Genomic DNA, 27,853 nt, shown 5'->3' with positions numbered 1-27,853 from the left:
AAATGTCTCTGGTGGAAAGCGATGGAGGTGAAAATTTATACGGACCGAAAAGGTCATACATTAAAGGAAAAGAAAAAAGACGACTGCTGACTTGTCCAAATGTCCGCATTCATCCATTTTCCATTTATTTGGAGGTTACAACTGAACAGCACCAGACGGTAGAGGGACAGTGCGGTGAACTTACTGACAATATTATACACTCTGGTCGTTTCGATATTTCAGTATTTGAAATGATTCTTGGAAGTGAAAATAAATAATGTAAATCCCGTGCCGGAAGCGAACGCCTTACGGAGGAGTTATTGTGCCGCGCTCATACATAAACCATGCGAAATTTTTGACGACAACCCATATAAATCTTTATTGTGAGGCGATTCCAGTTTTGCTCGAGACATATCGGTAAGTGAACACTTTTCAATAATAGACCGGCTTTTTAAGCAGTGGAGTGGAGTGAATAATCTTGCTTTACATTACCCATCCACCCGGGGAATCAATTTTTGGTAGCAATAGCATCGATTCCCTGCGGAACGAATCAAGACGATGAGATATTATTTTCGTCAATCTTTAATAGGAAAATAAGCGAGGAGAGATGTGATGGGGTCGTCCATACCACGAACGAACGGCACAGGAATGTCGTCCCCTTGCCAACATTTGGCCCGGTCATCAATAATCGAGTAATTTATTCAATTAGATCATGACTGCCGGTTGACCCTCGGATCTGATCAAAGCCAATATGCTTCAAGCGAAGAAACCATCCCCATTCCATCCTCGGGCCATCTAATCGATGGTGGATGGTGACAGATATCGGATGTCCGTCAGCATCGTATGCTGAAAGGAAGATGATATTGTTTGCCTTCCAGGAATCCAAGGACCACATATGAACAGATAGCCTTGAACATTATTCGATGAAACACCGCGCAGTACCATGCTCGACAAAGATTGATGGGAAGAAAATGGTCCTGGTCTGGTCATTCGCTAAACACTTTTCTAATCGAGCCGATAAGTACGGGGAGGCAGTGGCGACTCAAGCTTTCCGGAGGCCCTAAGCGGAATTGTAATTGGGGCCACAAAACTATGGCCGCACTGCCGATAAACTTAAATGAACAATTTTTATTTAACGTTTATCCACGATTTCGGATCATAGGAAGTAAATTTAGAGAAAACTGACCGGGACAATTTCAAAAAGTACTGACCAGGAGGCGGGGGAGGTGTCATTTTTGGGGGCTCTTACTGCACCTACAACTACGATGCAGATGGTTGGGGGGTGCTCAGAGAAATACCGTCAGCCTAAACACATTCGCAAACCTGTGCAATGGGGACCCTGGACGGCCACTGCGCTACTCCGCTACTGTGTGTGAAGAATATTAGCCACGGGGCACCTTGGCAGCTCGGGACCCCCCACAGCCGCTTAGTACGCTAAGCGTTAGAGCCGCTGCTGGCAAAAATGACTACATTTTCTTCTTGGACGGCCATGCCCTCAGATGTCTGTGCCAGAAGTTATGCGAGGAACCAAGTTCCTTACCGTGTTTGAGAAAATGTAAAATTTTCCTCAGTTTTCTGCAATTCAGCAAAATTTTTAAATGTGATATATTTTATTGCGAATTTGTTGCAATAAGTTTCTTTTCACTCAAATAATGCTTTAAATTAAAAAAAGAATAAAAAATCAGAAAAAAAATTCAAATAATTTTCCACTCGAAAATTTCACAAGGCTTATCCCTTACGTTTTTTTTTGAGAAATTTTGCAAAAAAAATAAAATTGATTTATTTTAATGTCAATTGGTTCAAAAACGTTTGTTTACACTCAAATAATGCTTTAAATAAAAAAACAGATTAAAAAATTATAAAAAAATTAAAAAAATTAAATTTAGAAAATTGCATAAGGCTCATTTTTGCACCAAATTTTGCCTATAAGTCGGTCGGTATCCAACGGATCGCCAATCTTTAACCTGTGGTCGATAGATGGCACCAATGGCTACATTTTCTTCTTGGACGGCCATGCCTTCAGATGTCTGTGTCGGAAGTTATTCGAGGAACCAAGTTCCTTACAGTGTTTGAGAATACGTAAAATTTTCCTCAGTTTTCTGCAATTCAGCAAAATTTTTAAATGTGATATATTTTATTGCGAATTTATTGCAATAAGTTTCTTTTCACTCAAATAATGCTTTAAATTAAAAAAAGAATAAAAAATCAGAAAAAAATTTAAAAAAAAATTTCCACTCGGAAATTTCATAAGGCTTACCCCTTACGTTTTTTTTTGAGAAATTTTGCAAAAAAAAATAAAATTGATTTATTTTAATGCCAATTGGTTCAAAAACGTTTGTTTACACTCAAATAATGCTTTAAATAAAAAAAAGATTAAAAAATTATAAAAAAAAATTATAAAAATTAGAAAATTGCATAAGGCTCATTTTTGCGTCAAGTTTTGGCTATAAGTCGGTCGGTATCCAACGGATCGCCAATCTTTAACCTGTGGTCGGTAGATGGCACCAATGGCTACATTTTCTTCTTGGACGGCCATGCCCTCAGATGTCTGTGCCAGAAGTTATGCGAGGAACCAAGTTCCTTACCGTGTTTGAGAAAACGTAAAATTTTGATCATTTTTGCACCAAATTTTGGCTATAACTCGGTCGGTACCCAACGGATCGCCAATCTTTAACCTGTGGTCGGTAGATGGCACCAATGGCTACATTTTCTTCTTGGACGGCCATGCCCTCAGATGTCTGTGCCAGAAGTTATTCAAGGAACCAAGTTCCTTACCCTGTTTGACAAAATGTAAAATTTTCTTCATTTTTGCACCAAGTTTTGCCTATAACTCGGTCGGTATCCAACGGATCGCCAATCTTTAACCTGTGGTCGATAGATGGCACCAATGGCTACATTTTCTTCTTGGACAGCCATGCCTTCAGATGTCTGTGCCAGAAGTTATGCGAGGAACCAAGTTCCTTACCGTGTTTGAGAAAATGTAAAATTTTCCTCAGTTTTCTGCAATTCAGCAAAATTTTTAAATGTGATATATTTTATTGCGAATTTGTTGCAATAAGTTTCTTTTCACTCAAATAATGCTTTAAATTAAAAAAAGAATAAAAAATCAGAAAAAAATTTTAAAAAAAATTTCCACTCGAAAATTTCATAAGGCTTACCCCTTACGTTTTTTTGAGAAATTTTGCAAAAAAAAATAAAATTGATTTATTTTAATGCCAATTGGTTCAAAAACGTTTGTTTACACTCAAATAATGCTTTAAATAAAAAAAAGATTAAAAAATTATAAAAAAAATTATAAAAATTAGAAAATTGCATAAGGCTCATTTTTGCGCCAAGTTTTGGCTATAAGTCGGTCGGTATCCAACGGATCGCCAATCTTTAACCTGTAGTCGGTAGATGGCACCAATGGCTACATTTTCTTCTTGGACGGCCATGCCCTCAGATGTCTGTGCCAGAAGTTATGCGAGGAACCAAGTTCCTTACCGTGTTTGAGAAAACGTAAAATTTTCCTCAGTTTTCTGCAATTCAGCAAAATTTTTAAATGTGATATATTTTATTGCGAATTTGTTGCAATAAATTTCTTTTCACTCAAATACTGCTTTAAATTAAAAAAAGGAATAAAAAATCAGAAAAAAATTTTAAAAAAATTTTCCACTCGAAAATTTCATAAGGCTTACCCCTTACGTTTTTTTTGAGAAATTTTGCAAAAAAAATAAAATTGATTTATTTTAATGCCAATTGGTTCAAAAACGTTTGTGTACACTCAAATAATGCTTTAAATAAAAAAAAAGATTAAAAAATTATAAAAATTAGAAAATTGCATAAGGCTCATTTTTGCGCCAAATTTTGCCTATAAGTCGGTCGGTATCCAACGGATCGCCAATCTTTAACCTGTGGTCGGTAGATGGCACCAATGGCTACATTTTCTTCTTGGACGGCCATGCCCTCAGATGTCTGTGCCAGAAGTTATGCGAGGAACCAAGTTCCTTACCGTGTTTGAGAAAATGTAAAATTTTCCTCAGTTTTCTGCAATTCAGCAAAATTTTTAAATGTGATATATTTTATTGCGAATTTGTTGCAATAAGTTTCTTTTCACTCAAATAATGCTTTAAATTAAAAAAAGAATAAAAAATCAGAAAAAAAATTCAAATAATTTTCCACTCGAAAATTTCACAAGGCTTATCCCTTACGTTTTTTTTTTGAGAAATTTTGCAAAAAAAATAAAATTGATTTATTTTAATGCCAATTGGTTCAAAAACGTTTGTTTACACTCAAATAATGCTTTAAATAAAAAAACAGATTAAAAAATTATAAAAAAATTAAAAAAATTAAATTTAGAAAATTGCATAAGGCTCATTTTTGCACCAAATTTTGCCTATAAGTCGGTCGGTATCCAACGGATCGCCAATCTTTAACCTGTGGTCGATAGATGGCACCAATGGCTACATTTTCTTCTTGGACGGCCATGCCTTCAGATGTCTGTGTCGGAAGTAATTCGAGGAACCAAGTTCCTTACAGTGTTTGAGAATACGTAAAATTTTCCTCAGTTTTCTGCAATTCAGCAAAATTTTTAAATGTGATATATTTTATTGCGAATTTATTGCAATAAGTTTCTTTTCACTCAAATAATGCTTTAAATTAAAAAAAGAATAAAAAATCAGAAAAAAATTTAAAAAAAAATTTCCACTCGGAAATTTCATAAGGCTTACCCCTTACGTTTTTTTTTGAGAAATTTTGCAAAAAAAATAAAATTGATTTATTTTAATGCCAATTGGTTCAAAAACGTTTGTTTACACTCAAATAATGCTTTAAATAAAAAAAAAGATTAAAAAAATATAAAAAAAAAATTATAAAAATTAGAAAATTGCATAAGGCTCATTTTTGCGTCAAGTTTTGGCTATAAGTCGGTCGGTATCCAACGGATCGCCAATCTTTAACCTGTGGTCGGTAGATGGCACCAATGGCTACATTTTCTTCTTGGACGGCCATGCCCTCAGATGTCTGTGCCAGAAGTTATGCGAGGAACCAAGTTCCTTACCGTGTTTGAGAAAATGTAAAATTTTCCTCAGTTTTCTGCAATTCAGCAAAATTTTTAAATGTGATATATTTTATTGCGAATTTATTGCAATAAGTTTCTTTTCACTCAAATAATGCTTTAAATTAAAAAAAGAATAAAAAATCAGAAAAAAATTTAAAAAAAAATTTCAACTCGAAAATTTCACAAGGCTGACCCCTTACGTTTTTTTTGAGAAATTTTGCAAAAAAAATAAAATTGATTTATTTTAATGCCAATTGGTTCAAAAACGTTTGTTTACACTCAAATAATGCTTTAAATAAAAAACAAATTAAAAAATTATAAAAAAATTAAAAAAATTAAAACTTAGAAAATTGCATAAGGCTCATTTTTGCACCAAATTTTGCCTAAAAGTCGGTCGGTATCCAACGGATCGCCAATCTTTAACCTGTGGTCGATAGATGGCACCAATGGCTACATTTTTTTCTTGGACGGCCATGCCTTCAGATGTCTGTGTCGGAAGTTATTCGAGAAACCAAGTTCCTTACCCTGTTTGAGAAAATGTAAAATTTTCCTCATTTTTGCACCAAATTTTGGCTATAAGTCGGTCGGTATCCAACGGATCGCCAATCTTTAACCTGTGGTCGATAGATGGCACCAATGGCTACATTTTTTTCTTTGACGACCATGCCCTCAGATGTCTGTGCCAGAAGTTATCCGAGGAACCAAGTTCCTTACCGTGTTTGAGAAAATGTAAAATTTTCCTCAGTTTTCTGCAATTCAGCAAAATTTTTAAATGTGATATATTTTATTGCGAATTTGTTGCAATAAGTTTCTTTTCACTCAAATAATGCTTTAAATTAAAAAAAAGAATATCAAATCAGAAAAAAAATTCAAAAAAAATTTCCACTCGAAAATTTCATAAGGCTTACCCCTTACGTTTTTTTTGAGAAATTTTGCAAAAAAAAAATAAAATTGATTTATTTTAATGCCAATTGGTTCAAAAACGTTTGTTTACACTCAAATAATGCTTTAAATAAAAAAAACAGATTAAAAAATTATAAAAATTTAAAACATTAAAACTTAAAAAATTGCATAAGGCTCATTTTTGCGCCAAATTTTGCCTATAAGTCGGTCGGTATCCAACGGATCGCCAATCTTGAACCTGTGGTTGGTAGATGGTACCAATGGCTACATTTTCTTCTTGGACGGCCATGCCCTCAGATGTATGTGCCAGAAGTTATTCGAGAAACCAAGTTCCTTACCCTGTTTGAGAAAATGTAAAATTTTCCTCATTTTTGCACCAAATTTTGCCTACAAGTCGGTCGGTATCCAACGGATCGCCAATCTTTAACCTGTGGTCGATAGATGGCACCAATGGCTAAATTTTCTTCTTGGACGGCCATGCCCTCAGATGTATGTGCCAGAAGTTATGCGAGGAACCAAGTTCCTTACCCTGTTTGAAAAAATGTAAAATTTTCCTCATTTTTGCGCCAAATTTTGCCTATGACTCGGTCGGAATCTAACGGATCGCCAATCTTTAACCTGTGGTCGATAGATGGCACCAATGGCTACATTTTCTTTTTACACGGCCATGCCCTCAAATGTCTGTGCCAGAAGTTATGCGAGGAACCAAGTTCCTTACCGTGTTTGAGAAAATGTAAAATTTTCCTCATTTTTGCGCCAAGTTTTGGCTATAAGTCGGTCGGTATCCAACGGATCGCCAATCTTTAACCTGTGGTCGATAGATGGCACCAATGGCTACATTTTCTTCTTGGACGGCCATGCCCTCAGATGTCTGTGCCAGAAGTTATGCGAGAAACTAAGTTCCTTACACTGTTTGAGAAAATGTAAAATTTTCCTCATTTTTGCGCCAAGTTTTGCCTATAACTCGGTTGGTATCCAACGGATCGCCAATCTTTAACCTGTGGTCGATAGATGGCACCAATGGCTAAATTTGCTTCTTGGACGGCTATGCCCTGAGATGTATGTGCCAGAAGTTATTCGAGAAACCAAGTTCCTTACCCTGTTTGAGAAAATGTAAAATTTTCCTCATTTTTGCGCCAAGTTTTGGCTATAACTCGATCGGTATCCAACGGATCGCCAATCTTTAACCTGTGGTCGATAGATGGTACCAATGGCTACATTTTCTTCTTGCACGGCCGCGCCCTCAGATGTCTGTGCCAGAAGTTATTCGAGGAACCAAGTTCCTTACTCTGTTTGAGAAAATGTAAAATTTTCCTCATTTTTGCGCCAAGTTTTGGCTATAACTCGATCGGTATCCAACGGATCGCCAATCTTTAACCTGTGGTCGATAGATGGCACCAATGGCTACATTTTCTTCTTGAACGGCTATGCCCTCAATTGTCTGTGCCAGAAGTTATGCGAGGAACCAAGTTCCTTACCCTGTTTGAGAAAATGTAAAATTTTGATCATTTTTGCGCCAAATTTTACCTATAACTCGGTTGGTATCTAACGGATCGCAATCTTTAACCTGTGGTCGATAGATGGTACCAATGGCTACATTTTCTTCTTGGACGGCTATGCCCTCAGATGTATGTGCCAGAAGTTATTCGAGAAACCAAGTTCCTTACCCTGTTTGAGAAAATGTAAAATTTTCCTCATTTTTGCGCCAAGTTTTGCCTATAACTCGGTCGGTATCCAACGGATCGCCAATCTTTAACCTGTGGTCGATAGATGGCACCAATGGCTGCATTTTCTTCTTGGACGGCTATGCCCTCAGATGTCTGTGCCAGAATTTATGCGAGGAACCAAGTTCCTTACCGTGTTTGAGAAAATGTAAAATTTTCCTCAGTTTTCTGCAATTCAGCAAAATTTTTAAATGTGATATATTTTATTGCGAATTTGTTGCAATAAGTTTCTTTTCACTCAAATAATGCTTTAAATTAAAAAAAGAATAAAAAATCAGAAAAAAAATTCAAATAATTTTCCACTCGAAAATTTCACAAGGCTTATCCCTTACGTTTTTTTTTGAGAAATTTTGCAAACAAAATTAAATTGATTTATTTTAATGTCAATTGGTTGACCAAAGTTTGTTTTCACTCAAATAATGCTTTAAATAAAAAACAGAATAAAAAATTATTTAAAAAAATTATAAAAATTAGAAAATTGCATAAGGCTCATTTTTGCGAAAAAATTTGGCTATAACTCGGTCGGTATCCAACGGATCGCCAATCTTTAACCTGTGGTCGATAGATGGCACCAATGGCTACATTTTCTTCTTGGACGGCCATGCCCTCAGATGTCTGTGCCAGAAGTTATTCGAAAAACCAAGTTCCTTACCCTGTTTGAGAAAATGTAAAATTTTCCTCATTTTTGGGCCAAGTTTTGGCTATAACTCGATCGGTATCCAACGGATCGCCAATCTTTAACCTGTGGTCGATAGATGGCACCAATGGCTACATTTTCTTCTTGGACGGCTATGCCCTCAGATGTATGTGCCAGAAGTTATTCGAGAAACCAAGTTCCTTACCCTGTTTGAGAAAATGTAAAATTTTCCTCATTTTTGCGCCAAGTTTTGGCTATAACTCGATCGGAATCTAACGGATCGCCAATCTTTAACCTATGGTCGATAGATGGCACCAATGGCTAAATTTGCTTCTTGGACGGCTATGCCCTCAGATGTATGTGCCAGAAGTTATTCGAGAAACCAAGTTCCTTACCCTGTTTGAGAAAATGTAAAATTTTCCTCATTTTTGCGCCAAGTTTTGGCTATAACTCGATCGGTATCCAACGGATCGCCAATCTTTAACCTGTGGTCGATAGATGGCACCAATGGCTAAATTTGCTTCTTGGACGGCTATGCCCTCAGATGTATGTGCCAGAAGTTATTCGAGAAACTAAGTTCCTTACCCTGTTTGAGAAAATGTAAAATTTTGATCATTTTTGCGCCAAGTTTTGGCTATAACTCGATCGGTACCCAACGGATCGCCAATCTTTAACCTGTGGTCGATAGATGGCACCAATGGCTACATTTTCTTCTTGGACGGCTATGCCCTCAATTGTCTGTGCCAGAAGTTATGCGAGGAACCAAGTTCCTTACCCTGTTTGAGAAAATGTAAAATTTTGATCATTTTTGCGCCAAATTTTGCCTATAACTCGATCGGTATCCAACGGATCGCCAATCTTTAACCTGTGGTCGATAGATGGTACCAATGGCTAAATTTGCTTCTTGGACGGCTATGCCCTCAGATGTATGTGCCAGAAGTTATTCGAGAAACCAAGTTCCTTACCCTGTTTGAGAAAATGTAAAATTTTGATCATTTTTCTGCAATTCAGCAAAATTTTAAAATGTGATATATTTCATTGCGAATTTGTTGCAATAAGTTTCTTTTCACTCAAAAAATGCTTTAAATTAAAAAAAGAATAAAAAATCTGAAAAAAAATTCAAAAAAATTTCCCACTCGAAAATTTCATAAGGCTTACCCCTTACGTTTTTTTTTGAGAAATTTTGCAAAAAAAATTAAATTGATTTATTTTAATGTCAATTGGTTGAAAAAAGTTTCTTTTTACTCAAATAATGCTTTAAATAAAAAACAGAATAAAAAATTATAAAAAAAATTATAAAAATTAGAAAATTGCATAAGGCTCATTTTTGCGCCAAGTTTAGCCTATAAGTCGGTCGGTATCCAACGGATCGCCAATCTTTAACCTGTGGTCGATAGATGGCACCAATGGCTACATTTTCTTCTTGAACGGCTATGCCCTCAGATGTATATGCCAGAAGTTATTCGAGAAACCTAGTTCCTTACCCTGTTTGAGAAAATGTAAAATTTTCCTCATTTTTGCGCCAAGTTTTGGCTATAACTCGGTCGGTATCCAACGGATCGCCAATCTTTAACCTGTGGTCGATAGATGGCACCAATGGCTACATTTTCTTCTTGAACGGCTATGCCCTCAGATGTATGTGCCAGAAGTTATTCGAGAAACTAAGTTCCTTACCCTGTTTGAGAAAATGTAAAATTTTCCTTATTTTTGCGCCAAGTTTTGGCTATAACTCGATCGGTATCCAACGGATCGCCAATCTTTAACCTGTGGTCGATAGATGACACCAATGGCTACATTTTCTTCTTGAACGGCTATGCCCTCAATTGTCTGTGCCAGAAGTTATGCGAGGAACCAAGTTCCTTACCCTGTTTGAGAAAATGTAAAATTTTGATCATTTTTGCGCCAAATTTTGCCTATAACTCGGTCGGTATCCAACGGATCGCCAATCTTTAACCTGTGGTCGATAGATGGCACCAATGGCTACATTTTCTTCTTGGACGGCTATGCCCTCAGATGTATGTGCCAGAAGTTATGCGAGGAACCAAGTTCCTTACCCTGTTTGAGAAAATGTAAAATTTTGATCATTCTGCAATTCAGCAAATTCAGCAAAATTTTAAAATGTGATATATTTCATTGCGAATTTGTTGCAATAAGTTTCTTTTCACTCAAATAATGCTTTAAATTAAAAAAAGAATAAAAAATCTGAAAAAAAATTCAAAAAAATTTCCCACTCGAAAATTTCATAAGGCTTACCCCTTACGTTTTTTTTTGAGAAATTTTGCAAAAAAAATTAAATTGATTTATTTTAATGTCAATTGGTTGAAAAAAGTTTCTTTTTACTCAAATAATGCTGTAAATAAAAAACAGAATAAAAAATTATAAAAAAAATTATAAAAATTAGAAAATTGCATAAGGCTCATTTTTGCACCAAGTTTAGCCTATAAGTCGGTCGGTATCCAACGGATCGCCAATCTTTAACCTGTGGTCGATAGATGGCACCAATGGCTACATTTTCTTCTTGAACGGCTATGCCCTCAGATGTATATGCCAGAAGTTATTCGAGAAACCTAGTTCCTTACCCTGTTTGAGAAAATGTAAAATTTTCCTCATTTTTGCGCCAAGTTTTGGCTATAACTCGATCGGTATCCAACGGATCGCCAATCTTTAACCTGTGGTCGATAGATGGCACCAATGGCTACATTTTCTTCTTGAACGGCTATGCCCTCAGATGTATGTGCCAGAAGTTATTCGAGAAACTAAGTTCCTTACCCTGTTTGAGAAAATGTAAAATTTTCCTTATTTTTGCGCCAAGTTTTGGCTATAACTCGATCGGTATCCAACGGATCGCCAATCTTTAACCTGTGGTCGATAGATGACACCAATGGCTACATTTTCTTCTTGAACGGCTATGCCCTCAATTGTCTGTGCCAGAAGTTATGCGAGGAACCAAGTTCCTTACCCTGTTTGAGAAAATGTAAAATTTTGATCATTTTTGCGCCAAATTTTGGCTATAACTCGGTCGGTATCCGACGGATCGCCAATCATTAACCTGTGGTCGATAGATGGCACCAATGGCTACATTTTCTTCTTGAACGGCTATGCCCTCAGATGTATGTGCCAGAAGTTATGCGAGGAACCAAGTTCCTTACCCTGTTTGAGAAAATGTAAAATTTTCCTCATTTTTGCGCCAAGTTTTGGCTATAACTCGATCGGAATCTAACGGATCGCCAATCTTTAACCTATGGTCGATAGATGGCACCAATGGCTAAATTTGCTTCTTGGACGGCTATGCCCTCAGATGTATGTGCCAGAAGTTATTCGAGAAACCAAGTTCCTTACCCTGTTTGAGAAAATGTAAAATTTTCCTCATTTTTGCGCCAAGTTTTGGCTATAACTCGATCGGTATCCAACGGATCGCCAATCTTTAACCTGTGGTCGATAGATGGCACCAATGGCTAAATTTGCTTCTTGGACGGCTATGCCCTCAGATGTATGTGCCAGAAGTTATGCGAGGAACCAAGTTCCTTACCCTGTTTGAGAAAATGTAAAATTTTGATCATTCTGCAATTCAGCAAATTCAGCAAAATTTTAAAATGTGATATATTTCATTGCGAATTTGTTGCAATAAGTTTCTTTTCACTCAAATAATGCTTTAAATTAAAAAAAGAATAAAAAATCTGAAAAAAAATTCAAAAAAATTTCCCACTCGAAAATTTCATTTTTTTTGAGAAATTTTGCAAAAAAAATTAAATTGATTTATTTTAATGTCAATTGGTTGAAAAAAGTTTCTTTTTACTCAAATAATGCTTTAAATAAAAAACAGAATAAAAAATTATAAAAAAAATTATAAAAATTAGAAAATTGCATAAGGCTCATTTTTGCACCAAGTTTAGCCTATAAGTCGGTCGGTATCCAACGGATCGCCAATCTTTAACCTGTGGTCGATAGATGGCACCAATGGCTACATTTTCTTCTTGAACGGCTATGCCCTCAGATGTATATGCCAGAAGTTATTCGAGAAACCTAGTTCCTTACCCTGTTTGAGAAAATGTAAAATTTTCCTCATTTTTGCGCCAAGTTTTGGCTATAACTCGATCGGTATCCAACGGATCGCCAATCTTTAACCTGTGGTCGATAGATGGCACCAATGGCTACATTTTCTTCTTGAACGGCTATGCCCTCAGATGTATGTGCCAGAAGTTATTCGAGAAACTAAGTTCCTTACCCTGTTTGAGAAAATGTAAAATTTTCCTTATTTTTGCGCCAAGTTTTGGCTATAACTCGATCGGTATCCAACGGATCGCCAATCTTTAACCTGTGGTCGATAGATGACACCAATGGCTACATTTTCTTCTTGAACGGCTATGCCCTCAATTGTCTGTGCCAGAAGTTATGCGAGGAACCAAGTTCCTTACCCTGTTTGAGAAAATGTAAAATTTTGATCATTTTTGCGCCAAATTTTGCCTATAACTCGGTCGGTATCCGACGGATCGCCAATCTTTAACCTGTGGTCGATAGATGGCACCAATGGCTACATTTTCTTCTTGGACGGCTATGCCCTCAGATGTATGTGCCAGAAGTTATGCGAGGAACCAAGTTCCTTACCGTGTTTGAGAAAATGTAAAATTTTCCTCATTTTTGCGCCAAGTTTTGGCTATAACTCGATCGGAATCTAACGGATCGCCAATCTTTAACCTATGGTCGATAGATGGCACCAATGGCTAAATTTGCTTCTTGGACGGCTATCCCTCAGATGTATGTGCCAGAAGTTATTCGAGAAACCAAGTTCCTTACCCTGTTTGAGAAAATGTAAAATTTTCCTCATTTTTGCGCCAAGTTTTGGCTATAACTCGATCGGTATCCAACGGATCGCCAATCTTTAACCTGTGGTCGATAGATGGCACCAATGGCTAAATTTGCTTCTTGGACTGCTATGCCCTCAGATGTATGTGCCAGAAGTTATTCGAGAAACTAAGTTCCACACCCTGTTTGAGAAAATGTAAAATTTTGATCATTTTTGCGCCAAGTTTTGGCTATAACTCGATCGGTACCCAACGGATCGCCAATCTTTAACCTGTGGTCGATAGATGGCACCAATGGCTACATTTTCTTCTTGGACGGCTATGCCCTCAATTGTCTGTGCCAGAAGTTATGCGAGGAACCAAGTTCCTTACCCTGTTTGAGAAAATGTAAAATTTTGATCATTTTTGCGCCAAATTTTGCCTATAACTCGATCGGTATCCAACGGATCGCCAATCTTTAACCTGTGGTCGATAGATGGTACCAATGGCTACATTTGCTTCTTGGACGGCTATGCCCTCAGATGTATGTGCCAGAAGTTATTCGAGAAACCAAGTTCCTTACCCTGTTTGAGAAAATGTAAAATTTTGATCATTTTTCTGCAATTCAGCAAAATTTTAAAATGTGATATATTTCATTGCGAATTTGTTGCAATAAGTTTCTTTTCACTCAAATAATGCTTTAAATTAAAAAAAGAATAAAAAATCTGAAAAAAAATTCAAAAAAATTTCCCACTCGAAAATTTCATAAGGCTTACCCCTTACGTTTTTTTTTGAGAAATTTTGCAAAAAAAATTAAATTGATTTATTTTAATGTCAATTGGTTGAAAAAAGTTTCTTTTTACTCAAATAATGCTTTAAATAAAAAACAGAATAAAAAATTAAAAAAAAAATTATAAAAATTAGAAAATTGCATAAGGCTCATTTTTGCACCAAGTTTAGCCTATAAGTCGGTCGGTATCCAACGGATCGCCAATCTTTAACCTGTGGTCGATAGATGGCACCAATGGCTACATTTTCTTCTTGAACGGCTATGCCCTCAGATGTATATGCCAGAAGTTATTCGAGAAACCTAGTTCCTTACCCTGTTTGAGAAAATGTAAAATTTTCCTCATTTTTGCGCCAAGTTTTGGCTATAACTCGATCGGTATCCAACGGATCGCCAATCTTTAACCTGTGGTCGATAGATGGCACCAATGGCTACATTTTCTTCTTGGACGGCTATGCCCTCAGATGTATGTGCCAGAAGTTATTCGAGAAACTAAGTTCCTTACCCTGTTTGAGAAAATGTAAAATTTTCCTTATTTTTGCGCCAAGTTTTGGCTATAACTCGATCGGTATCCAACGGATCGCCAATCTTTAACCTGTGGTCGATAGATGACACCAATGGCTACATTTTCTTCTTGAACGGCTATGCCCTCAATTGTCTGTGCCAGAAGTTATGCGAGGAACCAAGTTCCTTACCCTGTTTGAGAAAATGTAAAATTTTGATCATTTTTGCGCCAAATTTTGGCTATAACTCGGTCGGTATCCGACGGATCGCCAATTTTTAACCTGTGGTCGATAGATGGCACCAATGGCTAAATTTTCTTCTTGGACGGCTATGCCCTCAGATGTATGTGCCAGAAGTTATGCGAGGAACCAAGTTCCTTACCCTGTATGCAAAAATGTAAAATTTTCCTCATTTTTACACCAAATTTTGCCTATGACTCGGTCGGAATCTAACGGATCGCCAATCTTTAACCTGTGGTCGATAGATGGCACCAATGGCTACATTTTCTTTTTAGACGGCCATGCCCTCAGATGTCTGTGCCAGAAGTTATGCGAGGAACCAAGTTCCTTACCGTGTTTGAGAAAATGTAAAATTTTCCTCATTTTTCTGCAATTCAGCAAAATTTTAAAATGTGATATATTTCATTGCGAATTTGTTGCAATAAGTTTCTTTTCACTCAAATAATGCTTTAAATTAAGAAAAGAATAAAATATCAGAAAAAAATTTCAAAAAAATTTCCCACTCGAAAATTTCATAAGGCTTTCCCCCTTACGTTTTTTTTGAGAAATTTTGCAAAAAAATTAAATTGATTTATTTTAATGTCAATTGGTTGAAAAAAGTTTGTTTTCACTCAAATAATGCTTTAAATAAAAAACAGAATAAAAAATTATTTAAAAAAATTATAAAAATTAGAAAATTGCATAAGGCTCATTTTTGCGCCAAAATTTGGCTATAACTCGGTCGGTATCCAACGGATCGCCAATCTTTAACCTGTGGTCGATAGATGGTACCAATGGCTACATTTTCTTCTTGAACGGCCATGCCCTCAGATGTATGTGCCAGAAGTTATTCGAGAAACCAAGTTCCTTACCCTGTTTGAGAAAATGTAAAATTTTCCTCATTTTTGCACCAAATTTTGCCTACAAGTCGGTCGGTATCCAACGGATCGCCAATCTTTAACCTGTGGTCGATAGATGGCACCAATGGCTACATTTTCTTTTTAGACGGCCATGCCCTCAGATGTCTGTGCCAGAAGTTATGCGAGGAACCAAGTTCCTTACCGTGTTTGAGAAAATGTAAAATTTTCCTCATTTTTCTGCAATTCAGCAAAATTTTAAAATGTGATATATTTCATTGCGAATTTGTTGCAATAAGTTTCTTTTCACTCAAATAACGCTTTAAATTAAAAAAAGAATAAAATATCAGAAAAAAATTTCAAAAAAATTTCCCACTCGAAAATTTCATAAGGCTTACCCCTTACGTTTTTTTTGAGAAATTTTGCAAACAAAATTAAATTGATTTATTTTAATGTCAATTGGTTGACCAAAGTTTGTTTTCACTCAAATAATGCTTTAAATAAAAAACAGAATAAAAAATTATAAAAAAAAATTATAAAAATTTGAAAATTGCATAAGGCTCATTTTTGCACCAAGTTTAGCCTATAAGTCGGTCGGTATCCAACGGATCGCCAATCTTTAACCTGTGGTCGATAGATGGCACCAATGGCTACATTTTCTTCTTGGACGGCCATGCCCTCAGATGTATGTGCCAGAAGTTATTCGAAAAACCAAGTTCCTTACCCTGTTTGAGAAAATGTAAAATTTTCCTCATTTTTGGGCCAAGTTTTGGCTATAACTCGATCGGTATCCAACGGATCGCCAATCTTTAACCTGTGGTCGATAGATGGCACCAATGGCTACATTTTCTTCTTGGACGGCTATGCCCTCAGATGTATGTGCCAGAAGTTATTCGAGAAACTAAGTTCCTTACCCTGTTTGAGAAAATGTAAAATTTTCCTCATTTTTGCGCCAAGTTTTGCCTATAACTCGATCGGTATCCAACAGATCGCCAATCTTTAAACCTGTGGTCGATAGATGGCACCAATGGCTACATTTTCTTCTTGGACGGCTATGCCCTCAGATGTATGTGCCAGAAGTTATTCGAGAAACCAAGTTCCTTACCCTGTTTGAGAAAATGTAAAATTTTCCTCATTTTTGCGCCAAGTTTTGGCTATAACTCGATCGGAATCTAACGGATCGCCAATCTTTAACCTATGGTCGATAGATGGCACCAATGGCTACATTTGCTTCTTGAACGGCTATGCCCTCAGATGTATGTGCCAGAAGTTATTCGAGAAACCAAGTTCCTTACCCTGTTTGAGAAAATGTAAAATTTTCCTCATTTTTGCGCCAAGTTTTGGCTATAACTCGATCGGTATCCAACGGATCGCCAATCTTTAACCTGTGGTCGATAGATGGCACCAATGGCTACATTTTCTTCTTGGACGGCTATGCCCTCAATTGTCTGTGCCAGAAGTTATTCGAGAAACTAAGTTCCTTACCCTGTTTGAGAAAATGTAAAATTTTCCTCATTTTTGCGCCAAGTTTTGGCTATAACTCGATCGGTATCCAACGGATCGCCAATCTTTAACCTGTGGTCGATAGATGGCACCAATGGCTACATTTTCTTCTTGGACGGCTATGCCCTCAATTGTCTGTGCCAGAAGTTATGCGAGGAACCAAGTTCCTTACCCTGTTTGAGAAAATGTAAAATTTTGATCATTTTTGCGCCAAATTTTGCCTATAACTCGGTCGGTATCTAACGGATCGCCAATCTTTAACCTGTGGTCGATAGATGGTACCAATGGCTACATTTTCTTCTTGGACGGCTATGCCCTCAGATGTATGTGCCAGAAGTTATTCGAGAAACCAAGTTCCTTACCCTGTTTGAGAAAATGTAAAATTTTCCTCATTTTTCTGCAATTCAGCAAAATTTTAAAATGTGATATATTTCATTGCGAATTTGTTGCAATAAGTTTCTTTTCACTCAACTAATGCTTTAAATTAAAAAAAGAATAAAAAATCTGAAAAAAAATTCAAAAAAATTTCCCACTCGAAAATTTTATAAGGCTTACCCCTTACGTTTTTTTTGAGAAATTTTGCAAAAAAAAATTAAATTGATTTATTTTAATGTCAATTGGTTGAAAAAAGTTTCTTTTTACTCAAATAATGCTTTAAATAAAAAACAGAATAAAAAATTATAAAAATTAGAAAATTGCATAAGGCTCATTTTTGCGCCAAGTTTAGCCTATAAGTCGGTCGGTATCCAACGGATCGCCAATCTTTAACCTGTGGTCGATAGATGGCACCAATGGCTACATTTTCTTCTTGGACGGCTATGCCCTAAGATGTATATGCCAGAAGTTATTCGAGAAACCAAGTTCCTTACCCTGTTTGAGAAAATGTAAAATTTTCCTCATTTTTGCACCAAATTTTGCCTACAAGTCGGTCGGTATCCAACGGATCGCCAATCTTTAACCTGTGGTCGATAGATGGCACCAATGGCTAAATTTTCTTCTTGGACGGCCATGCCCTCAGATGTATGTGCCAGAAGTTATGCGAGGAACCAAGTTCCTTACCCTGTTTGAAAAAATGTAAAATTTTCCTCATTTTTGCGCCAAATTTTGCCTATGACTCGGTCGGAATCTAACGGATCGCCAATCTTTAACCTGTGGTCGATAGATGGCACCAATGGCTACATTTTCTTTTTACACGGCCATGCCCTCAGATGTCTGTGCCAGAAGTTATGCGAGGAACCAAGTTCCTTACCGTGTTTGAGAAAATGTAAAATTTTCCTCATTTTTGCGCCCAGTTTTGGCTATAAGTCGGTCGGTATCCAACGGATCGCCAATCTTTAACCTGTGGTCGATAGATGGCACCAATGGCTACATTTTCTTCTTACACGGCCATGCCCTCAGATGTTTGTGCCAGAAGTTATGCGAGAAACTAAGTTCCTTACCCTGTTTGAGAAAATGTAAAATTTTCCTCATTTTTGCGCCAAGTTTTGGCTATAACTCGGTCGGTATCCAACGGATCGCCAATCTTTAATCTGTGGTCGATAGATGGCACCAATGGCTACATTTTCTTCTTGGACGGCTATGCCCTCAGATGTATGTGCCAGAAGTTATTCGAGAAACCAAGTTCCTTACCCTGTTTGAGAAAATGTAAAATTTTCCTCATTTTTGCGCCAAGTTTTGGCTATAACTCGATCGGTATCCAACGGATCGCCAATCTTTAACCTGTGGTCGATAGATGGCACCAATGGCTACATTTTCTTCTTGAACGGCTATGCCCTCAATTGTCTGTGCCAGAAGTTATGCGAGAAACCAAGTTCCTTACCCTGTTTGAGAAAATGTAAAATTTTCCTCATTTTTGCGCCAAATTTTGCCTATAACTCGGTTGGTATCTAACGGATCGCCAATCTTTAACCTGTGGTCGATAGATGGCACCAATGGCTACATTTTCTTTTTACACGGCCATGCCCTCAGATGTTTGTGCCAGAAGTTATGCGAGAAACTAAGTTCCTTACCCTGTTTGAGAAAATGTAAAATTTTCCTCATTTTTGCGCCAAGTTTTGGCTATAACTCGGTCGGTATCCAACGGATCGCCAATCTTTAACCTGTGGTCGATAGATGGCACCAATGGCTGCCTTTTCTTCTTGGACGGCTATGCCCTCAGATGTCTGTGCCAGAATTTATGCGAGGAACCAAGTTCCTTACCTGTTTAAGAAAATGTAAAATTTTCCTCAGTTTTCTGCAATTCAGCAAAATTTTAAAATGTGATTTATTTCATTGCGAATTTGTTGCAATAAGTTTCTTTTCACTCAAATAAGGCTTTAAATTAAAAAAGAATAAAGAATCAGAAAAAAATGTCAAAAAAAAAATTTCCACTCGAAAATTTCATAAGGCTTACCCCTTACGTTTTTTTTGAGAAATTTTGCAAAAAAATTAAATTGATTTATTTTAATGTCAATTGGTTGAAAAAAGTTTCTTTATACTCAAATAATGCTTTAAATAAAAAACAGAATAAAAAATTATAAAAAAAATTATAAAAATTAGAAAATTGCATAAGGCTCATTTTTGCGCCAAAATTTGGCTATAAGTCGGTCGGTATCCAACGGATCGCCAATCTTTAACCTGTGGTCGATAGATGGTACCAATGGCTACATTTTCTTCTTGGACGGCTATGCCCTCAATTGTCTGTGCCAGAAGTTATGCGAGGAACCAAGTTCCTTACCCTGTTTGAGAAAATGTAAAATTTTCCTCATTTTTGCGCCAAGTTTTAGCTATAAGTCGGTCGGTACCCAACGGATCGCCAATCTTTAACCTGTGGTCGATAGATGGCACCAATGGCTACATTTTCTTCTTGGACGGCCATGCCCTCAGATGTCTGTGCCAGAAGTTATTCGAGAAACTAAGTTCCTTACCCTGTTTGAGAAAATGTAAAATTTTCCTCATTTTTGCGCCAAGTTTTGGCTATAACTCGATCGGTATCCAACGGATCGCCAATCTTTAAACCTGTGGTCGATAGATGGCACCAATGGCTACATTTTCTTCTTGAACGGCTATGCCCTCAATTGTCTGTGCCAGAAGTTATGCGAGGAACCAAGTTCCTTACCCTGTTTGAGAAAATGTAAAATTTTGATCATTTTTGCACCAAATTTTGGCTATAACTCGGTCGCTATCTAACGGATCGCCAATCTTTAACCTGTGGTCGATAGATGGCACCAATGGCTACATTTTCTTCTTGGACGGCCATGCCCTCAGATGTATGTGCCAGAAGTTATTCGAGAAACCAAGTTCCTTACCCTGTTTGAGAAAATGTAAAATTTTCCTCATTTTTGCACCAAATTTTGCCTATAACTCGGTCGGTATCCAACGGATCGCCAATCTTTAACCTGTGGTCGATAGATGGCACCAATGGCTGCATTTTCTTCTTGGACGGCTATGCCCTCAATTGTCTGTGCCAGAAGTTATGCGAGGAACCAAGTTCCTTACCGTGTTTGAGAAAATGTAAAATTTTCCTCATTTTTCTGCAATTCAGCAAAATTTTAAAATGTGATATATTTCATTGCGAATTTGTTGCAATAAGTTTCTTTTCACTCAAATAATGCTTTAAATTAAAAAAAGAATAAAAAAACAGAAAAAAATTTCGAAAAAAATTTCCCACTCGAAAATTTCATAAGGCTTACCCCTTACGTTTTTTTTGAGAAATTTTGCAAAAAAATTAAATTGATTTATTTTAATGCCAATTGGTTGAACAAAGTTTCTTTTTACTCAAATAATGCTTTAAATAAAAAACAGAATAAAAACTTATAAAAAAAATTATAAAAATTAGAAAATTGCATAAGGCTCATTTTTGCGCCAAGTTTTGCCTATAACTCGGTCGGTATCCAACGGATCGCCAATCTTTAACCTGTGGTCGATAGATGGCAAGAATGGCTGCATTTTCTTCTTGGACGGCCATGCCCTCAGATGTCAGTACTAGAAGTTATTCGAGGAACCAAGTTCCTTACCCTGTTTGAGAAAATGTAAATTTGTAGTACAAAACAATTTCAAAATTGAAAACTCCATTATCTGTAGGAAAAACCTACAATAAAATGTTCCTTCTTAGCAGTGTAACCTCCTACGGCACAGCTATACTTTTGGTAACATTTCCTTAAAAACATGAAACTAACATGCTTCGTAGCTTCCCATTGGTTCAAGTCCTTGTTGAACAATCCACAAGAATCGGTCAATTTCATCACTTTTGTTCAATAAAGTTGTTCCATTCTTGCTTTTTGTAATTTTACTGTTATCATTATTGAAATAGGTATCATAACAGCAGTTCTACTTGCAGTTGAAGATAAACCTGTTCGGATAAAGCCATTTAACATAACGACTTAAATAGATATCTAAGTTAATGGAATAGAAATCATTCCCTAATGGTTGAACATAATTCAACCATAATTCAACAGCAAAATTTATGCCAAATTTAGAAAATTGCCATCGTTTTCAAAGAATTGTTATTTTGAATTGTAAATTATGTTAAATGATCATGTATAGCGAACTAGTACTTGTCGTTTCTACTAGTACTGCGATCAGCGTCTGTTTTAGCATAGTGACTAATGTGAGCAATTTATTATGCTAAATTATGCTTTATCGAGCCTTTTTCTTACTAGCTTGCCAACGATAACGGTATTGTTTTTACAGTTGAAGGTGATTGATTATCGATCGTACTTTTGGTGCTGTTTCATTTTTATAAACATTTCCCTGCAAGCCAAATCAAACAGTTTTGATAACACCAGTTCCAGTTTACGCTACAGCCGCCACTGTTTATTTACAACCGAATCTGATGGATGTTCTAAAGCACAGGTTACAGTACGGATTTGCTGGCAGTGTACTTTACTCGTCTAAACCTTCCGTTGGAATACCTAGCTCAGCGTTGGTCCACGCAGACGGATCGGGATAGTCGAATTCACCCTACAACATTAACGTAAGTTGCAGCATTATCAAATGTTTGCGAAATTGTGCAAAACAATTAATCAATAATTACCGTAATGTGTTCATATTCGTGGAACAGATGCCACAGAATCCACCACCACATAAAACCTCCGGCTACTTGAGCTCCAACCCGTGCCAGCATCTCCGGTTTCGGACCATTTACTCGATAGGACCAGCTGTAGTTGAATAAGTAGAGTTGTGTCCATCCGATAGACGTTTGGGAATCGTTTGATATACCAAACAATCCAGATGTGATCGATGTAAGGATTCACCGGCGCGATAGAAAGGAAAAACAAAACAATTACATAATGAAAATGCGGTGGAAATATCATTCCGGTCTGCCCACTTACTCGTGTCCATGGCGAACGATCTGGTTGCGTAGTCCGGTAGGGTTCACCTTAGTGGCAGCGGCACCACGAGCCAGCAGTCTTCCGACCAAAAGTGCACGGGAAGCCAGCATTTTTACCGTGCTACGAACCCCGAAATTTTCACGCAAACACGGCTCACGATTATTTTCCTTCTAAAAAATAACAACAAATTGACAGCGGGCCCGTTTGACAGCTTTCGGCTGTCATTTCACTGCCCAATTAACATTCGAGCAGTTGTCATCTGTGAATGGTTTCGAGCTGTTTAGACGTAGCGGAAGATACAAAATATAAAAATAGTGCCTTAAATTATCGATGTTTCGTGCAATGTAAAAATTAATTCTAATATAAAGGACCCGATAAACATAAATTTTGGAAGATTGATTTCGGGCTTGTGTTTCCAGTACCATGTGCTAGAATAATGATGCGTATTGCATACAATCAGGCTGCAAAGTTTTGTGATCTTTGTACCAAGAATTGCATACTTTCAAGGGAGCTTGCTTTATTTAGTTCCAACAGATGGTGCTAGTAATGTTTTCGAAGTTTTTGAACTGATATTTGAATTTAAAAAACGAGTTTACTTAGTTTCGGCATTTTTCTCAGCTATTTGCATGTTTCACGTTTAAATTTTTAGTTGTAAAACAAACTCTAAACGTAATCCATGTGCATAGAAAACAACAAACGAAAAATGGTTTCATAACCCTTTTTTTGCTTACATGTTATTGAAAGAATTGGATGTTTACCAACCGTGCAGCCTTATCTGTGGGTCAAGAACAGCTGATGGTACCGGTGAAATCTGCTTCACATGATTATTTCTACACATATTGATAACGGCTCACAAAAGTTCTACCATACTGCTTGTATTGAAAAAAAAACCCCGGCTGCCGAATGTGTCCAATCATTTTTTGGCTGCTTGCTTAATCATAACAAAACGAAGCTAGTATAAAAGCATCAACTCAACGATTGAACCGGCACAGTCAAATTTGGACATTGCGCAAAAGTTTTGCTTTCACGCGTACAAAACGACCAAGAAAACAGCTTCACTTTGAGTAAGTTCTGAGTGAGTGCAGGTGAAATTTTCCGAATACTCATAGCCGGCTTGTTTTGTTTCCATTTAGAAATGAAATTCCTGTGGTTCATCACCTTCCTGCTCGCACTCGTCGGCATGATTGCGGGCGATGCGTGCCCCAAGGGCTTCAGGTCACAGAACAACCAGTGCGTCAGCCAGCGCCCGGTACATGGCGACTGCCCCAAGGGTTCCACTTACAGCGCGAAAGTGAACCTGTGTGTTCATAACTAGAAATATAAAGCAGCTACGATAAAGTAGAGTTTAATGTTTCGTGGTTCCATGTTCAGCGGAGAGTTGGGAAAGAAAAATCCATTTTTGCTTGTTAAAAAACTATTTACAAACCGTACAATATTGTGTCGGAATTGTCCAGTGCACAAAAATGCACCGTATTGGTGTACCTTCATCAGCTGCTGCTCGAGGCCACTTTCATTCGGTGGTAAATACCGAAATTCCTTTCATTAACCACGATAACACGTTATCAAAGTTTTGTGCAGCGCGCCACACGGGCTTCAACCCGAAGCATGGATGCACTATTCCGCACAATTCACAGCTTCCACTAAACCAAATTTCCCGTTGACCAAAAACAGGGAAACTCTACCTTCTATCACAGTTTCGGATCGACCCTCGGGAGGGCTGGAGGAAGCACCAGCGTGGCATGGAAAGTTTTGTCGTACTGAAACACCGTCGATGGTTCCATCCCGCGTTTGGGAAAAAGCAACCGTGGCAAATGTTTGAGTTTCGTGAGTGTTTCGAGTAAATTTATTCAATCACATCCCATAAGGCCCCTCTCCATCCAATGGATGGAAGGAAGCGCAATGGCGCGTTCCAGTTCAACGCAGTCTACGTGTAAACGCACAGGTTCTTGTTGAGGTCGTACTTGGAGTTGGCAGGACACTCGCCATGAATGGGACGCTGGCTTACACATTGGCCTTGCTGTGGTTCGAAACCTTTCGGACATTCCTGGCCGTAAGCTCCACATACCAGCGCCAGCAGAAACACGACAAACCACAGCAATTTCATTGCTAAAGATGATGAGAAATAGATTATTACAACTAATTCCGAGCTTTTCGGTGGAATGCACCTAAAGGTTACTCACTGGAATCGGATCGGACACGGTACTTGGAAGCTAGCTGTTTTGATGCACTTTCACGATTGATGCAACCGAGATGCAGGATGCGCTGCATTTATACAGTTACGTGTAACTGTTTGCCGTACAAAACACATGATGCGCTCTTATCAATGAGTTTTTCACTATGAAACTAGCTCTACTGCTTATCAGCGCTGTCTACTTTACTATAAATGATCCCATTTTCACCGCAACTTCCGCAGCTTGCTAAACACCATGATCAATCGCCATCATGTACAATCGTGCACATAATATCGAATTTTAATTAATAATCTCACTAATCCTACTACCCACCTCACCCTTCCGAGTGGTGCTAGAAACGCCACAATCGTACGTACGGTCAGCCGATAACGGGCTTAAAGGGGCATCCAATTTGCTCCGCGATAGGCGCGGATAGGCTAATCCTTTCTAAATTCGCTCACAATTCACGCATCCGGAAAGCAGTTTGTAAATTTGATTTTAACAAATTTTCCATCCACCAAATTGGTGCTGCCAGGAGGGGATGCCAGGACCGCCAGTAGGGGGGAAAGGCATAATTTTTGGCTAATGTTCTCCTTCATGCAAATCCATTGCTATCCGTAGGTACGTACATGTGTGTGGGTAGGTAGGTAGGATGATGATGAGCTTTTTTGTGTACTTCTTGTACGGGGATCGTTTGTGGGATCGTTTTAATCATGGCAGGAAAACCCACCAACCCTCCTCGGTAGGGTCACCGAAAAACTGCATCTCCCGTGTGTTCCGTAATCAATTTGAAACTAATTTATGTGTCCGGCGTGTGTGTGTCTGCGTGTGGCTGTGTTTGTGTGAAAACCCGAAGGGTGATGATGATGGTGATGATAGTTGGATTGGGAGATCCCAACCAAAAAGAGATAAATAGCAGCGAGGCCAAACCGATGAAACTCTACGCCGATTTGGATTAACTAAACCCAAATGAATAATGCAATTTTGGTTTTGCTTCGAGTAAAATGGTACGCAGGAAAGGTGGCAAAGGAAAACAGGGAAATACAGTGAATTTTTCGTTGGGAAAGGGATACGATGATAGCTGATCGGTGAATGAAGCTCGTACACTACGGTGTGTGGGTGCGTGTGAGTATTTCAGAGAGCATTTTGCGATGAAATTTTAACCCGATCCATTTTATTGGACTGTAAAACGATTAATTTTATGAGACCAAAAGCGGAAAAACAATTTCCCCTTCGTTTGGCGTTGGCCAACTTGCCTACCCTTACCAACAACTGTTTAAATGTGCATTGCAGACTGCGCTAAGGGGACCGATTACCATCGTAATGGAAAGTTCGAAATAACCACTCTCTCTCTCTCTCTCTTTCGCTCTCTTCCCACACCCTGATCCACCGGACACAAGGGGGCGCTTATCCCAACAGGTTTTTGGGGTGGAGAATTTCCCAAAGAATCGCTCACTCGAAGCACCACCAGTTTTGGGTGGGAACGGTGGGTGGAATTCTACCCATTCGATCTATCTGTCTGTCTGGGTTCGACGTTTTGTCGGCACGGCAAACACGACCGATGGCAAACGGGACAAAACAGGGGAAAGCGAAACGATGTTTTCGATTACTTCACGGGCGTATCGTTAATGTTTGACTTTTGGCCGGTGTGGCCGCGGTGGTGGCGATAGCGAGGATAGAAGTTTCGCGACCTAACGGGGCCATTAGGGCAGGAGGTTTTTTCGGTAGAAATGTTTACACCCGATCGGGTTTTGTGTGGTTTCTGCTGAAGGATCGTGCTTCATTTCTTTCGCTCCAATTTGCTGTTGTTGCTGCTGTTACCGACTCATAACCTTGAATTGATGGTGCCGTTTACCGTATTTAATGATTTTGTTTCATTCGTGCCCGGTGATGATTTGTCCGGATGAGGGGTTAAAACACATTAAACATTCAATAAAGAGTCTGTTTGTATTGTAAATTGTGTTTAGAGATTGCCGAATGCTAGCCCGTAATATTGATTACACGAGCATTGCATGTTGTTGTGTTTTAATTAAATAAATCTTTACGTTTGTGGAACTTGCATGGAAATCAATTCCGAGCATTACTGCTAATCAAGATTGATAAATTGTGATATGTTGATTAATGTATTGATGTATTGATTAAGCCTTGTGTTTGCTTGTTGTTTGCTCTAATGCAGCTTAGAAGCTCTATAGCAGTACACCACCGTGCTGCCGAGCAAATTATATTTTCTTCCTTACAATAATCATGCGCTAAACAAATATTACTTTAATTCTTCTCTTCTTTTGTGGCATCAAAAGCTCTTGGCATGGCATTTCTGTCTTTCCTTCACTTTATTTACATATAGCCGGATATTACCATCTCTATCACCGTGCCACCTTTTTCATAAATGATCTACAAAAATCAATGTAATTTGGCAGAGGAATTTTGTCTGTTTTTAAGCATTTTGTTCTAGGATTAATGATATCTTAGGTCACGTAGGTCATTTCTGGCTTTCTAGACTTATTTTTAGCAAGTCTTTGCTACTCGTAGACGAGTCCAGATGGTATGTGATACTCGATCCTGTTGTGTGGAACCGGCGCCGTTTATCACATACACCACCAGGCGGCCCCTTTTTGGCTCGTTTTTTTTCGTTTAAACAGTATAGTATTCTTCTACTTATGTAGCGCTATAACCTCAAGAGAGGTCCTGGTCTTATCATTTTATGACTTAACATAAATAAATAGCATTCGAAAAACAATATAATTTTTCCCGAAAGAATCACATGTCCGGCGCAGTAAATAAACAAGATTAAAATACTATGGAGCACAAAACAACGCTCAATCGACTATTTTGAATATTGTTCCATTTCACTAGATCTTCAGTAGGGCGTCGTTGATTAGATTGACCCTGTACGGTATGTGCCTTGTGTTCTCGTACCCTTTAGCCTCGTTAACGGTACATTTATGTAATAATTGTGCAACAGTTGACGATCGGGTTCGTTTCTGATTATTTGCCTGTTATCGCTTTCGCGCTGTTTGCTATTGTATTGTGTCTGCTCCGTGTCGCTCAGTTGGAACTATCTGCCTCAAGCAGCAGCAAAGGTTACGGTGAAAAATGCGTCACAACATAACCACTGATAATGCATTGGAAACGTTTCGGTGGGGTCGTTGAGTGGAGCAAAGGCAAAGAAAGTATGCAGCAGTATACAGTACAGCCGTTCCGATCGGGTACGTTGGGTGCTGGAGTGATGGTTGCCGGAGTTGGCCGGGGTTGTGTTAAGAGTTCCCCGTTTAGCATCGGTTTCTCGTATCTCGTACGCTAATCCAACCCGCCGTACTAATCACCGCCACGTTCGCGTTTCGAAACCACGGCACATCATGAAGCCGACCAACTCTGCCTGTCAAGATGATGCCATATATCTTCCTACCACCGAAAAAGATGTACTTCGAATCAGCTCCAA

At 38.0% G+C, this 27,853-nt stretch overlaps 3 protein-coding genes and 1 long non-coding RNA gene across 4 annotated transcripts; 1 reads left to right on the top strand and 3 right to left on the bottom strand.

Moving 5' to 3' along the window:
* Positions 1-6,178: 6,178 nt before the first annotated feature.
* On the bottom strand, positions 6,179-19,930 carry LOC125761076 (uncharacterized). Its single transcript, XR_007418078.1, has 4 exons — positions 19,738-19,930; positions 16,434-17,193; positions 16,053-16,242; positions 6,179-6,918 (listed from the first exon to the last, which is right to left on the bottom strand). It is a non-coding gene; the product is annotated as an uncharacterized LOC125761076 (long non-coding RNA).
* Positions 19,931-21,697: 1,767 nt separating this feature from the next.
* Positions 21,698-22,438, bottom strand: LOC125761071 (NADH dehydrogenase [ubiquinone] 1 beta subcomplex subunit 2, mitochondrial-like). The gene is made up of 3 exons (XM_049421868.1): positions 22,244-22,438; positions 21,946-22,069; positions 21,698-21,872 (listed from the first exon to the last, which is right to left on the bottom strand). The coding sequence occupies exons 1-3, from the start codon at positions 22,351-22,353 to the stop codon at positions 21,795-21,797; spliced, it is 312 nt and encodes a 103-aa protein (XP_049277825.1). The 5' UTR covers positions 22,354-22,438; the 3' UTR covers positions 21,698-21,794.
* Positions 22,439-23,138: 700 nt separating this feature from the next.
* On the top strand, positions 23,139-23,584 carry LOC125761074 (uncharacterized). The gene is made up of 2 exons (XM_049421870.1): positions 23,139-23,307; positions 23,377-23,584. Exon 2 carries the CDS (start codon positions 23,379-23,381, stop codon positions 23,556-23,558), a length of 180 nt encoding a protein of 59 aa, XP_049277827.1. The 5' UTR covers positions 23,139-23,307; positions 23,377-23,378; the 3' UTR covers positions 23,559-23,584.
* Positions 23,585-24,057: 473 nt separating this feature from the next.
* On the bottom strand, positions 24,058-24,532 carry LOC125761073 (uncharacterized). The gene is made up of 2 exons (XM_049421869.1): positions 24,424-24,532; positions 24,058-24,349 (listed from the first exon to the last, which is right to left on the bottom strand). The coding sequence occupies exons 1-2, from the start codon at positions 24,509-24,511 to the stop codon at positions 24,168-24,170; spliced, it is 270 nt and encodes an 89-aa protein (XP_049277826.1). The 5' UTR covers positions 24,512-24,532; the 3' UTR covers positions 24,058-24,167.
* Between the last annotated feature and the right edge of the window lie 3,321 nt (positions 24,533-27,853).

Source organism: Anopheles funestus, chromosome 2RL (assembly GCF_943734845.2).
Source record: "Anopheles funestus chromosome 2RL, idAnoFuneDA-416_04, whole genome shotgun sequence".
Classification (NCBI taxonomy): domain Eukaryota; kingdom Metazoa; phylum Arthropoda; class Insecta; order Diptera; family Culicidae; genus Anopheles; species Anopheles funestus.
Note: the sequence above shows the minus strand (reverse complement) of the source record. Positions and strands in the feature narration are given on the sequence as shown.